This window comes from Podarcis raffonei, chromosome 16 (genome assembly GCF_027172205.1).
Source record: "Podarcis raffonei isolate rPodRaf1 chromosome 16, rPodRaf1.pri, whole genome shotgun sequence".
Lineage (NCBI taxonomy): Eukaryota > Metazoa > Chordata > Lepidosauria > Squamata > Lacertidae > Podarcis > Podarcis raffonei.
In genome coordinates this window covers 4924047-4935997 of record NC_070617.1, presented here as the reverse complement: position 1 = coordinate 4935997, position 11951 = coordinate 4924047, and the positions used below count along the sequence as shown (strand labels likewise).

General features: G+C 44.8%; 1 protein-coding gene across 2 annotated transcripts; it reads right to left on the bottom strand.

Annotated features, from left to right (window-relative positions):
• Window positions 1–1107: 1107 nt before the first annotated feature.
• LOC128404102 (uncharacterized) lies at window positions 1108–11321 on the bottom strand. 2 transcript variants are annotated; one of them, XM_053369416.1, is made up of 3 exons: window positions 10985–11321; window positions 2506–2814; window positions 1108–1568 (listed from the first exon to the last, which is right to left on the bottom strand). In XM_053369416.1, the coding sequence occupies exons 1-3, from the start codon at window positions 11178–11180 to the stop codon at window positions 1456–1458; spliced, it is 618 nt and encodes a 205-aa protein (XP_053225391.1). In that variant the 5' UTR covers window positions 11181–11321; the 3' UTR covers window positions 1108–1455. The 2 variants fall into 2 exon arrangements, with proteins under 2 accessions (XP_053225391.1, XP_053225390.1); XM_053369415.1 differs by lacking the exon at window positions 10985–11321 and adding an exon at window positions 3412–3640.
• Between the last annotated feature and the right edge of the window lie 630 nt (window positions 11322–11951).

Genomic DNA, 11951 nt, shown 5'->3' with positions numbered 1-11951 from the left:
CCAAGAGCAGACGACCCCATGACAGGCATAGCAAGGTCAAAGCAAATAACTCTAATTCTATAGGGGGGGTGGATGGGCAATCCGATGCACGGGTGAAAAGAGGAAGCCCTAGCCTCGGGCAAGAAGTTTCTGGCTGTCAAGCAACAAATGGCAACATTAACTTCATCCCAACAAGAAGGGAAGCCCCAATCGCATCAGTGGCCAACGATCAATTAGCCCGCCCCCAACTTTGGAGTGTCCTGGCGGCCCCCACTGCAACACGTGCTCTCCATGAAGGAGAACACGCTTTGTCAGTTTGCTTTTGCCTCCTTCTGGTCCTCTCTGCCTGGGAACTGCTCTGCCCTGACGATTTGTATGGCCAAATCTGGGAGTAGTTCCAGCGCCAAGGGTGACCAGGGTTGGGTATTTGCCGAGAGCCCACAACCCAGCAGGGCCCCTGGGTTGAGGAGGCAGGCCCCAAGAAGGAGGCTGCCTTGGCCTAAACTTCCGGAGGGAGGACTCGAACTCGGGTCTCCGTTTCCGCCAGACTTTTGAATGCCAAAATCCGAGCGATAAATGAGCGGGGCAAGGTTTAAAGGCGCAGCAGGTGAACTGCACGATGAAGCACAAATTGGGATGTTGATAGAATCACAGAGCCGTAGGGTTCGAAAAGGACCCCTCCAAAGTAGGAAACACAGCAAAATCATCCCTGACAGGCACACCACCTTGGGCTCGTTGGAGGAAAAGGTGGGATAAAAAATATAATAAAGTAAAAACAATGAATGATAAAATTCTTTATTTTATTGTGAAAACGCAGCTTTCCTGAGGAACTTAAATGCAAAGAGCAAATACTCAGTTCGTGAATCCAGGTCACAGGCTCACCCTATTCATACACCAATGCACCCTTTAAGACAGGATTTGTGAGCAAAGAGACAATGGGGAGGTTTTCCCATTTCCTTCCTCAACTGCAGAGAAGAGTCAAAATGGCTTCAGGGTTGCTCTCCTGTACTATTTCAGACATGTGGTTTATATATTTACATATGTGTTTGCCTTGTACATTTATAAATGTGTGTGTGTGTATATATATATATATATATATATATATATATATATATATATAACCTTAGAATTCCTATAACACCACCTGAGGAATCCTTGTAATGCCAAGCCTCTCTTGCTGCAACCCTGGACACACACGGCTAAAATTCCTGACAGGGGGAACGATTCCATACCCGTCCTGCAACATGTGAAAATGACGCTTATTTGTTTGCTTCAACTTCCAGCATTGCACCTTGCAGCCTGGGCAATCAAGATACAGACAACATGTAAATATATTCAGTTATACGGCGGTCTAACTTCTGCCCACCTCCTAGGATATTATATAAACCCTCCTAATCATTCTGTGGATTTCCTTCTGCATAAAGCGCCATGTTGTCCTCCTTTAAGTTTTTCCTCGGATGTGATTCCTGATGCCGTTTAGGAGTTGGAAGGGTAGAATCGAATCCAAAGGAAGTTTAGGGGAAGCAGCAGCAACGCCAGTGTATCCAGGACCCACGTATATCTGAAGAGGCACTGAGGAATCTCTGCATCTACAGGGGAAATTTTACAAAGATAAGAAACATCATATCAGTTGTCTTAGGACTTCCTTCTCTGGACAGAGAAGTCTTAACAGTTTCTCTAGCTCCTTGTTTATACCACCAGCCTCGGAGACAGTGACTGATACACAAACATTTTTCTGCAGCTCTGGCACCGGTGGTGTTTGACACAGCTGTGGCACGATGCCGTTCTCTATATTTATTTATATTGTACTAATAGGCGCTGCACCCTTGTCCACCCTGCTTGCCAGTCCCCCACCATTCCCCCATATTAACTCCCTAGAGCTTCCCCGTCTCACCCCATTCTGCCACTAAGCTCATAGCTCAGCTGGCTAGAGCACGGTGTTGATAATGCCAAGGTTTCGGGTTCAATCCCTGTATGAGACAGCAGAATATTCCTACATTGCAGAGGGTTGGGATAGATGATCCACAGGGTCCCTTCCAACTCTACCATAGTAATAATAATAATAATAATAATAATAATTTTTTTAAAAAAATTATATCCCGCCCTCCCCAGCCGAAGCTGGGCTCAGAGCAGCTAACAACAATAAGAGTAACACAGTATTCTAAAATCAATTCATTCTAAAATCAATTCAGAATCAAATTACCGTAATGGCAACCATTGGCCTAGAGTTCTGTGAGGATTACCAAAGGAAGGGGTCAGATTGTGCCTTGGCCAAAGGCCTGGCGGAACAGCTCCATCTTGCAGGCCCTGCAGAAAGATGTCAAGTCCCGCAGGGCCCTGGTCTCTTGGGACAGAGCGTTCCACCAGATCGGGGCCAAGCCTATGAAATCACGTTTTCCCCTTCAGATGTCTTTCTCCCACTCCTTAGCTGAACTAGATGGACCAAGGGTCTGATTCAGAACAAGGCAAGATCCTCTGTTCCTATGTCTTATGGTAGCAAAGTCAGTGGCTTGCAGAATCACTCACATGCATTGAACACGGAACTCTTCTTCACAATGGTTCTGGATGAGAACATGACTTCGCAGGTGATGGTTCTCCCAATGTATTGTGACTCCATGGGGAGGTGAAGGACACTGACGAAGGTTAACAACCCACTGCTGTTTTTCGCCAAAAAGGTCTGGCCCTCTTGCTGGAGACCTCCCGGCACGTCCCAGGACACCTGGACTAAGTTGGACACGCCAAGGACCACACAGACAAGTTGGTTCTTGAACCGGGGAGCTGGGTCTTGGTTAGAGGGCTGCAAAAGCATCACCCGGGTGCTCGGAGTATAACTGTCTGGTGAGGAAAACAAAGCAAGGGGCACAGTAAGAACAATCTCGGAGGAAGAGGCGCATTTCAGATTTCTGCCCTGGCACTGCGCTTTTGAAAATTACAAAGATCAACGGAAAGGTCTAGCTCAGCATCAGTGGCTATGATCTGCCTCCATGGTCAGTAATGTTTCTGGATGTCATGGACTGGTTGGAGGCAGAGGAATGGTGGGGGGGGCAGCTGGGGAACCCCCCCAAGGGGGGAAAAAGCTCAGAGCTCAGGGACTGGTGGTGGGACAGGGATGGGTGGCCAGAGGGAGAAGTCTGGGAAGAGGAGCTGATTTACATACAGGCTGCCTCTGATCTTGGGGGTAGTATACATTCAGGTTCCAAAGAACGTTTGAAAACCGGAACACTCACTTCCAGGTTTGCGGCATAATAAAATGCAATTGCACCTTTCTCGTTCTTCCGGACTCCATCTCTTGGTCGGAAATTGGGCTCTGCCTATCCGGGGAACGAACAAAGGGCTTAGTTTTTGCCCCAGTGGCTTTAAAATTAACAAACTGAAATCTGCCATTGACATGAGTAGTGCCACTGCAAAGCTCACTCAGCCCTGATCTCTTACCTCCAACAATCAGTGAAGATGTTGCGTTGCTGAAATGCAAGCCACGAGAAGATGCTTGGGCACAGAAATATTGGCCAGAATCAGACCTCTGCACATGAAGGATCTCCAGTATGGCATTTCGACGGTTAGGATTATCTTTGCAAGCAAATCTGTCTCCGGGTTTTCTAACATCGCAGCTCTTGATTAAAATCGGCATTCCATGTTCTCTTCTTTTGTACCAGCTGAATGATAATGCATTGTCGTCAATATTTTCTGTAGAAGTACACGAGATCTGTGCCGTCACCCCAATATCCACGAACAGGAACCGCCGGGTCGGATGCAGGATCTGCAATTGTGCTGGAAACACTGTGGAGGAGAAAGACCACAAGGACCGTTTACGGTTGCCGTTTCTCGCTCTGGCTTTTCTTGCAAGAAGACGTTGAAGGAGACATCACGCTGTTTGAGGATCCCTACACTGTCCTGCTGGAGGAGACTCTTGAGAGTCCCATGGACTGCAAGAAGATCAAACCTCTCCATTCTGAAGGAAATCAGCCCTGAGTGCTCACTGGAAGGACAGATCCTGAAGCTGAGGCTCCAAGACTTTGGCCACCTCATGAGAAGAGAAGACTCCCTGGAAAAGACCCTGATGTTGGGAAAGATGGAGGGCACAAGGAGAAGGGGACGACGGAGGACGAGATGGTGGGACAGTGTTCTCGAAGCTACCAACATGAGTCTGACCAAACTGCGGGAGGCAGTAGAAGACAGGAGTGCCTGGCGTGCTCTGGTCCATGGGGTCACGAAGAGTTGGACACGACTAAACAACTAAACAACAACAACACTGTCCTGCAACTGAAGCCCTAGAAATAAGACACATGCTGAAGGAGAAAGTATTTTGCCTGAACTGAGTGTGGAGGAACTCTCAGAGCACATAAATATACAACCCACTGACTTTCTCATGCTTTAAGTGTTAAGAGTCTGGTAGAAGGAGCAGAATAAAGGTTACCTGTGGAGGCCAGAACGATGTACGCAGCCCACAGCATTGTTGAAAGACGCAGCTGCCAGAAGCTCAAAACCCACATCGGATGTGCAGCAGCTACAGTGAGAAGGTCTAACTTGATGCCAGCTTCTTGCAGAGGACCCACCTCCTTGTGGGCGTGCCATCGAGGGAGCGGACTGGGGCAGAATCAGTCCTGGGCAGCCCCTACATGTCCCTCTCAGTATTGGAGACTTCTAAGCACTAGCAAGGCTATGAAAGTTTTTAAATTATTATTTTATCATTTAGATGCACAGAGCATAGAACCCCTTTTTTAAAGGACGAATACAAATAAGGAATGGGATCCCTACACTGTCCTGCAATTGAAGCCCTGGAAACAAGATACATGCTAAAGGAGAAGGTGGAAAATATTTTAACTACCGTATTTTTCGCTCTATATGACGCACTTTTCCCCCTCCAAAAATGAAGGGGAAATGTGTGTGCGTCCTATGGAGCGAATGCAGGCTTTCGCTGTAGCCTGGAGAGCGAGAGGGGTCAGTGCGCACCGACCCCTCCCGCTCTCCAGGCTTCAGGAAGCTATCCGCAAGCCTTCGGAGCACGGCGGGAGTTCCCGCCGGGCTCCCAAGACTTGTGGATAGCAGCCTGTTCTGGGGGCTGTGGTCTGGGGAAGCTCGGGCTTCCCCCGCCCCAGCCCTGCGCCTGGGGGGGGGGAAATAATTTTTTTTCTTTATTTCCCCCCAAAAAAACTAGGTGCGCCCTATGGGCCGGTGCGCCCTATAGAGCGAAAAATACGGTAATCTGTAGAAAGTTTCAGAGCGCATAAATATTCAACCCACCAAGTTTCTCAGATGCTCAGACCGCTTCCAGGATCTCCTTGATTTGTGGGTGGGATTCAGTCCTATCCTGGCAAATCTAGGTTACAATTAGAGCAGATTTTGCATTATTGCACAACAACACTGCCCCCCCAAGACCCATAAAACATATTACAGTAAGGAAAGTGATGAGAAGCGTAGGGAAACTATTGCTTGGAGTGATGTTGCAGACAAATCAGAACTGAAACGCAAGAAATAGACAACGTAGTCTAACCTCCCTTTTGTGCAAACAAATCGGGATGAATGCTCAACAAACAGGGTTTGTCTGGAAACACCCCAAGAGTTAAGAATCAGATAAAAGCATCAGAAGAAATTTTACCTGCGGAGAATAAAAAGAGGTACGCGGTCAGCGGCATTGCAGCAGCCGGAAGCCCAAAGCCCACATCGAATGTGCAGCAGCTTTAGTGGAATAAAATCTAATGTGGCGCTGGCTTCTTGCAGAGAAACCACTTCCATGTGGGCGTTGAAATATCTTGATGGGCAGCACAGAGAAAAGTCAGTGGTGGGGGCTGTCTCACTAATTCACCTTTGAATCCTTTGCTGGTCAACAGATCACTGGCCTTATTCCAGGACAGTTTTAGGTTTTCCAAATCTCTTGCTTCTCTGCTGCTTTCCAGATATTTGTGTGTGCATGTGTGTGTTCTGCTCCAAGTTTGTTCAGCAGTCAAGTCAAGTCACCCTGCTGGTTTCAGAATTTGGGTGCCTAGTCTGGAGAGAAGATTGCCTGTCAGCTATTTGGGGACGCCAGTTTGTTAGCGACTGATCGCCATATTTTCACAATGAGTTGGCAAGGGATCTGGTTTCCCACCTATTGATTCCTGGGCAAATGCACATCCTGCATGGCATTCGCTGTGTCTCTGAGTCCCAGAACTTGCAAAGTTCCTGGTGGAGTATAGGGTCAGGTTCAAGGTGCTGGTCTTGATCTTTAAAGCCCTTTGTGGCTTAGAGCCCTCGTACCTACGGGACCGCCTCTCCTGGTATGCCTCTCAGAGGACCTTAAAGTCCATGAATAACCATAGTTTAGAGGTCCCGGGCCCTAAGGAAGTCAGACTATCTTCCACCAGGGCCAGGGCCTTTTCAGTGATGGCCCCAACCTGGTGGAATGCTCTGTCCCATGAGACTAGGGCCCTGCAGGATTTAACCTCCTTCCATCGGGCCTGTAAGTCAGAGCTATTTCGCCTGGCCTTTAATTTGAATTCAGCCTGATCTTTCATTTCCCTTCTCTTCCTTCCCCCTCCCCTTTTATGAAGATCACCTGCTCTGAGACCCCACAGCTAATTCTCCCCTGGTCTCCTCGCTGGCCCAAGTAGGACCAATTCAGCCAGCTAGCCCTGGGGATTATCTAATTGATTTTTGATTTTTGAATTTTATTGTTATGTTTTTATATCGTATTTTATGCTGCTTTTATAAATAAGTGTTTTAAATTTGTTGTTAGCCGCCTTGAGCCCAGTTTTTGAACCGGGGAGGGTGAGGTATAAATAAAAATTTATTATTATTCTTAAAGGAAAGCAGCTGGTGGGAGTTCTTTGTGCCTTTATAAGCAACCTCTGCTTGTGTGTGTTTTTGAAAAGAAGCTTCTGCAGAGCCTCTGTCAGCAGGAAATGAAAAAGGCATCAGAAGCACCAGGAACCAGGAACCCACCCCGATAATGACCAGATCTGCTTCACAGTTCAGAAGCTGAAGGAGCCTCTGAGATGCTCTTGCATTTTGCAGCGATGATTCTGTCCCTTCTGCATAGTATGTACAATTTTTGCTTTTTAAATAGGATCTCTTTAAAGGTTTCTTCTCACATCAGTTGCTTATGTTCAGGAAAACCTCAAGAAACAGCAGGCGTTTTATGTGATTTACATAAAACCAAGTTGAATTAGTTTTTAAAACAGTACACACAATAAAGTTAGGTTTAAAAACAATACAGAATAACCCCTAAGGCAGGGAGAGGCTTTCGCCCAGGCAGGAAAACTTGTAAAAACAAAAATGTCTTCAATAGTTTTCAGAAAAATCATTTAAATATTCATAGTTTGTTATATCTAATACAGCTTCAGTAAATGTATATTTTTTGAACATGTTATATCTTTCTATCATCTATCTTTCTTTCTATCTATCTATCTATCTATCATGATATGTTATTGATTAACAAAAAAGTGCAAAGATAACAAAAAAAGCGAAAACAAAGAATAAAAAATGTAAACCACAAAGCCTGGGAGGACAAAAGTACAATGCAAAGATTCCCTTTGCAAATAATAAAGATATATAAAAATAAAAGTATTATCCACCTGTGCATTCTTTCATTGTTTAAGAATAAATGTTCTGCATAGGCTTACATGAGCCAGATATTTACATATACAGTACCGAGCGACCATGTGCCTCAGTATTTGTGTAATAATTAAAATAAAGCCCAAGAGATAGATGATAGATAGATAGATAGATAGATATAGATAGATGATAGATAGATAGATAGATAGATGATAGATAGATCATTCGAACTCTGCTGGTTTAGATATTTTCACTTTCTGAATTTTTTTTCAATAAGGACAGTTTGCAAAACCCTTGAATACCTGCAGTCCAAATCATTATAGCTTAATTTTTATAGCTTATTAAAATCAGAATATTTGTGTTCTTACATTCCCATTTTTAAAGGAAAAAAAGAAAAGTGTGCTACAAACATTCCACCTTACCTAGGGCATTAAGTAAAGCTTTGCTTGGATGCCTCAAGTAATGGTTAAAGAATAGGCGTGCCTGCCGTTAAAATGCATGAAATTGACAGTCGCCAAAGAACCACGGTCCAAAATTTGTGATGTGAATTAATAATACCAATGCCAGTTGTATAACACATGCGTATTTGTGAACAATTTTGCAAAAAAAAGTGCCTTTTTGCAAGCAATTTCCCATAACATAACGTAGCTTTGTTTTCACATTGTTTTCACTAATAGCTGCACACTTTTGGGTTGGACAGCTACCCTGAAATATTCAGAGTAATGTGAATTTTGTAGGAATGCTGTGTTTCAATCTGCTTATGTTTTCAGGAAGCGCAAATTAGGTTGGTTCCCATTGAAATGAAAGCTGAACAAACTTCTCTCCCATCCGAAACCTTCAGCAGTCTTGACAAATAGCAAGATGCGCTTCAATTAAACGATGAGTGTTTCTTATTTTCATGATGCCATTTTTTTTAATTTGGCAAAAAGAACCACATCTTTAATTCTATATAGTACAATCTACTGATTCAGTTTCAGTAATCAGTAAAGCATATTTATCTCTGCGCACATTGAATAAATATTTGAAGTTTCTTATTTGGAACCTGGTTTAGGAACTTGATTGACATGTCTCCTTCCCAGAGGAGCAAAAAGGAGGTTGGTTTTCTTTTTGCAGCTTTCAGTTTATAAAGTTTCTTAAGCACATTTCTTTGGCAGGGCAATTGCTCCCCACAAGAAATCTGCTTGGAATTACAGTAGTTGCTAATTATTTAACGTAAAAATTTTACGTTTTAGCAGTGCATCTCATTTTAGGGGGTAAAACTTAAATTTTGCAAACTATGTTTTGGTGTGTGGGGAATTCAAATCTGCCATTATTTTTGTGACCGGACAACATTTATCTTGGTAAGGCTACATCTGATGAAGAAGCATATAAACTGCTTTCGGAAAACCAGATAATATTAATTTTTCCTTCTGAAAATGTCAAGTAATGCTGAATTAGCAGCAGCAGCAGAAAATAATTCATAATAATAAATATAACTGCAAGTGCTTGGCGATTATTTTACTTATCAAGCAAAACTAAATTATATTAATTTAACCTAAATATCTTTTGTATTCTCAAGTTATGTTACAACTTTTCAGCACCACTCTTTTTGAAGTTGAAAGTTGAAAAATTCAACATGTCATTTTTTGTGTGTGTGCATATTTTTCTTAAGATTTAGTAATCCTTCTGTAACTTACCCTCCCTCAAGTGACAACCTAGACAGGGGCAGGTAAAGGGAGAAGCAGCAAACAGGTCTGTCATATGCACCCTATTTTAAAAGAAACATTTTATAGTCATGGGGTGGTCATCTTGGTTTTCAGTTTAGTGGGACCAACCAAATAGGACCAACCACACATCCCTTTGCTTCCCTGTTGCAGCTGCTGGATCACGGAGGATCACTGAAATCACAGAGGATCACCTGGCAAGGATCTCAGCACCTCCTGGAGCCACTGTCAACATCAGCTGCAACATTCCAGAAGGGACTTTTGTGTCGGTAGTGAGCTGGTACAAAGAGGAACAGGAAGGGAGACTGCATAAGATTGCAGACATTTATACCACTCAAAAACCAGGAACAAAAACCTCAAGCCAAGTGAATCTGACCCGACACAACATCCAGGGAAGAGATTCTGGGGTGTATTACTGTGTTGGAGCTAAGGCTCAGAAATTCACCTTCCTGAGTGGGATGAGGCTGATCGTCTTAGGTGAGTGGCTCAGCAGATGTCAAATGCTCTTGTTCATTTAATATACACCCAGTCCACTTGCAAACCTGCCATAGGCCCCTAAAGGTAAAGGGACCCCTGACCATTAGGTCCAGTTGTGTCTGACTCTGGGGTTGCAGCGCTCATCTCGCTTTATTGGCCGAGGGAGCCGGCGTACAGCTTCTGGGTCATGTGGCCAGCAGGACTGAGCCGCTTCTGGTGAACCAGAGCAGCGCACGGAAACGCCGTTTACCTTCCTGCCGGAGCGGTACCTATTTATCTACTTGCACTTTGACGACTTAGGTGAGTGGCTCAGCAGATGTCAAATGCGCTTCTTGCTTATTTAATATACACCCAGTCCACTTGCAAACCTTCCATAGGCCCCTAGCAAGTTTCAAACAACAGCACACAAAAACCTGCTCAATATCTGCCCAATATCCCGGGATGTCCCAGGACACCTGGACTAAGTTGGACACACCATGGACCACACAAACAAGTTGGTTCTTGAGCTGAGAATCTGGGTCTTGGTTAGAGGGCTGCAAAAGCATCACCCGGGTGCTTGGAGTATAACTGTCTGATGAAGAAAACAAAGCAAGGGGCACAGTAAGAACAATCTCGGAGGAAGAGGCGCGTTTCAGATTTCTGCCCTGGCACTGCGCTTTTGAAAATTACAAAGATCAACCGAAAGGTCTAGTTCAGCATGAATGGCGATGATCTGCCTCCATGGTCAGTAATGTTTCTGGATGTCATAGACTGGTTGGAGGCAGATGAATGGGGGGGCGCAACTGGGGAACCCCCAAGTGGGAAAAAAGCTCAGAGCTCAGGGACTGGTGGTGGGACAGTGATGGGTGGCCAGAGGGAGAAGTCTGGGAAGAGGAGCTGATTTACATACAGGCTGCCTCTGATCTTGGGGTTAGTATACCTTGGAAGCTGAATGGAATCTGTTCCGGAAGTCTGTTCAACTTCTAAAACATTCGGAAACCAAGGCGCGGCTTCCGATTGGCTGCAGGAAGCTCCTGCAGCTAATCAGAAGACACGGAAGCCCTGTCAGACGTTCAGGTTCCAAAGAATGTTTGAAAACCAGAACACTCACTTCCGGGTTTGCGGCATAATAAAATGCAATTGCACCATTCTCGTTCTTCCTGACTCCATCTCTTGGTAGGAAATTGGGCTCTGCCTATCCAGGGAACGAACAAAGGGCTTATTGTTTGCCCCACTGGCTTTAAAATTAACAAACTGAAATCTGCCATTGACATGAGTAGTGCCACTGCAAACCTCAGTCTGCCCTGATCTCTTACCTCCAACAATCAGTGAAGATGTTGCATTGCTGAAATGCAAGCCACTAGAAATTGCTTGGGTACAGAAATAACGGCCAGAATCAGACCTCTGCACATCAAGGATCTCCAGTATGGCATTTCGACGGTTAGGATTAACTTTGCAAGCAAATCTGTCTCCGGGTTTTCTAACATCGCAGCTCTTGATTAAAATTGGCATTCCGTGTTCTCTTCTTTTGTACCAGCTGAATGATAATGCATTGTCTTCAATATTTTCTGTAGAAGTACACGAGATCTGTGCCGTCTCACCAATATCCACGAACAGGAACCGCCGGGTCGGATACAGGATCTGTAAGTGTGCTGGAAAAACTGTGGAGGAGACAGACCACAAGGGCCATTAACAGTTGCTGTTTCTCACTGGCCTTTCCTGCAAGAAGACATTGAAGGAGACATCACGCTGTTTGAGGATCCCTACACTGTCCTGCAACTGAAGCCCTGGAACAAGACACTTGCTAAAGGAGAAGGTGGAAAATATTTTACCTAATCTGCAGAAAGCTTCAGAGCGCCTAAATATTCAACCCACCAAGTTTCTCAGGTGCTCAGACCGCTTCCAGAATCTCCTTGATTTGTGGGTGGGATTCAGTCCCATCCTGGCAAATCTAGGTTACAATTAGAGCAGATTTTGCATTATTGCACAACAACACTGCCCCCCCCCCAGACCCATAAAACATATTACAGTAAGGAAAGTGATGAGAAGCGTAGGGAAACTATTGCCTGGAGTGATGTTGCAGACAAATCAGAACTGAAACGCAAGAAATAGACAACGTAGTCTAACCTCCCTTTTGTGCAAACAAATCGGGATGAATGCTCAACAAACAGGGTTTCTCTGGAAGCACCCCAAGAGTTAAGAGTCAGATAAAAGCACCAGAAGAAATTTTACCTGCGGAGAATAAAAAGAGGTACGTGGTCAGCGGCATTGCAGCAGCCGGAA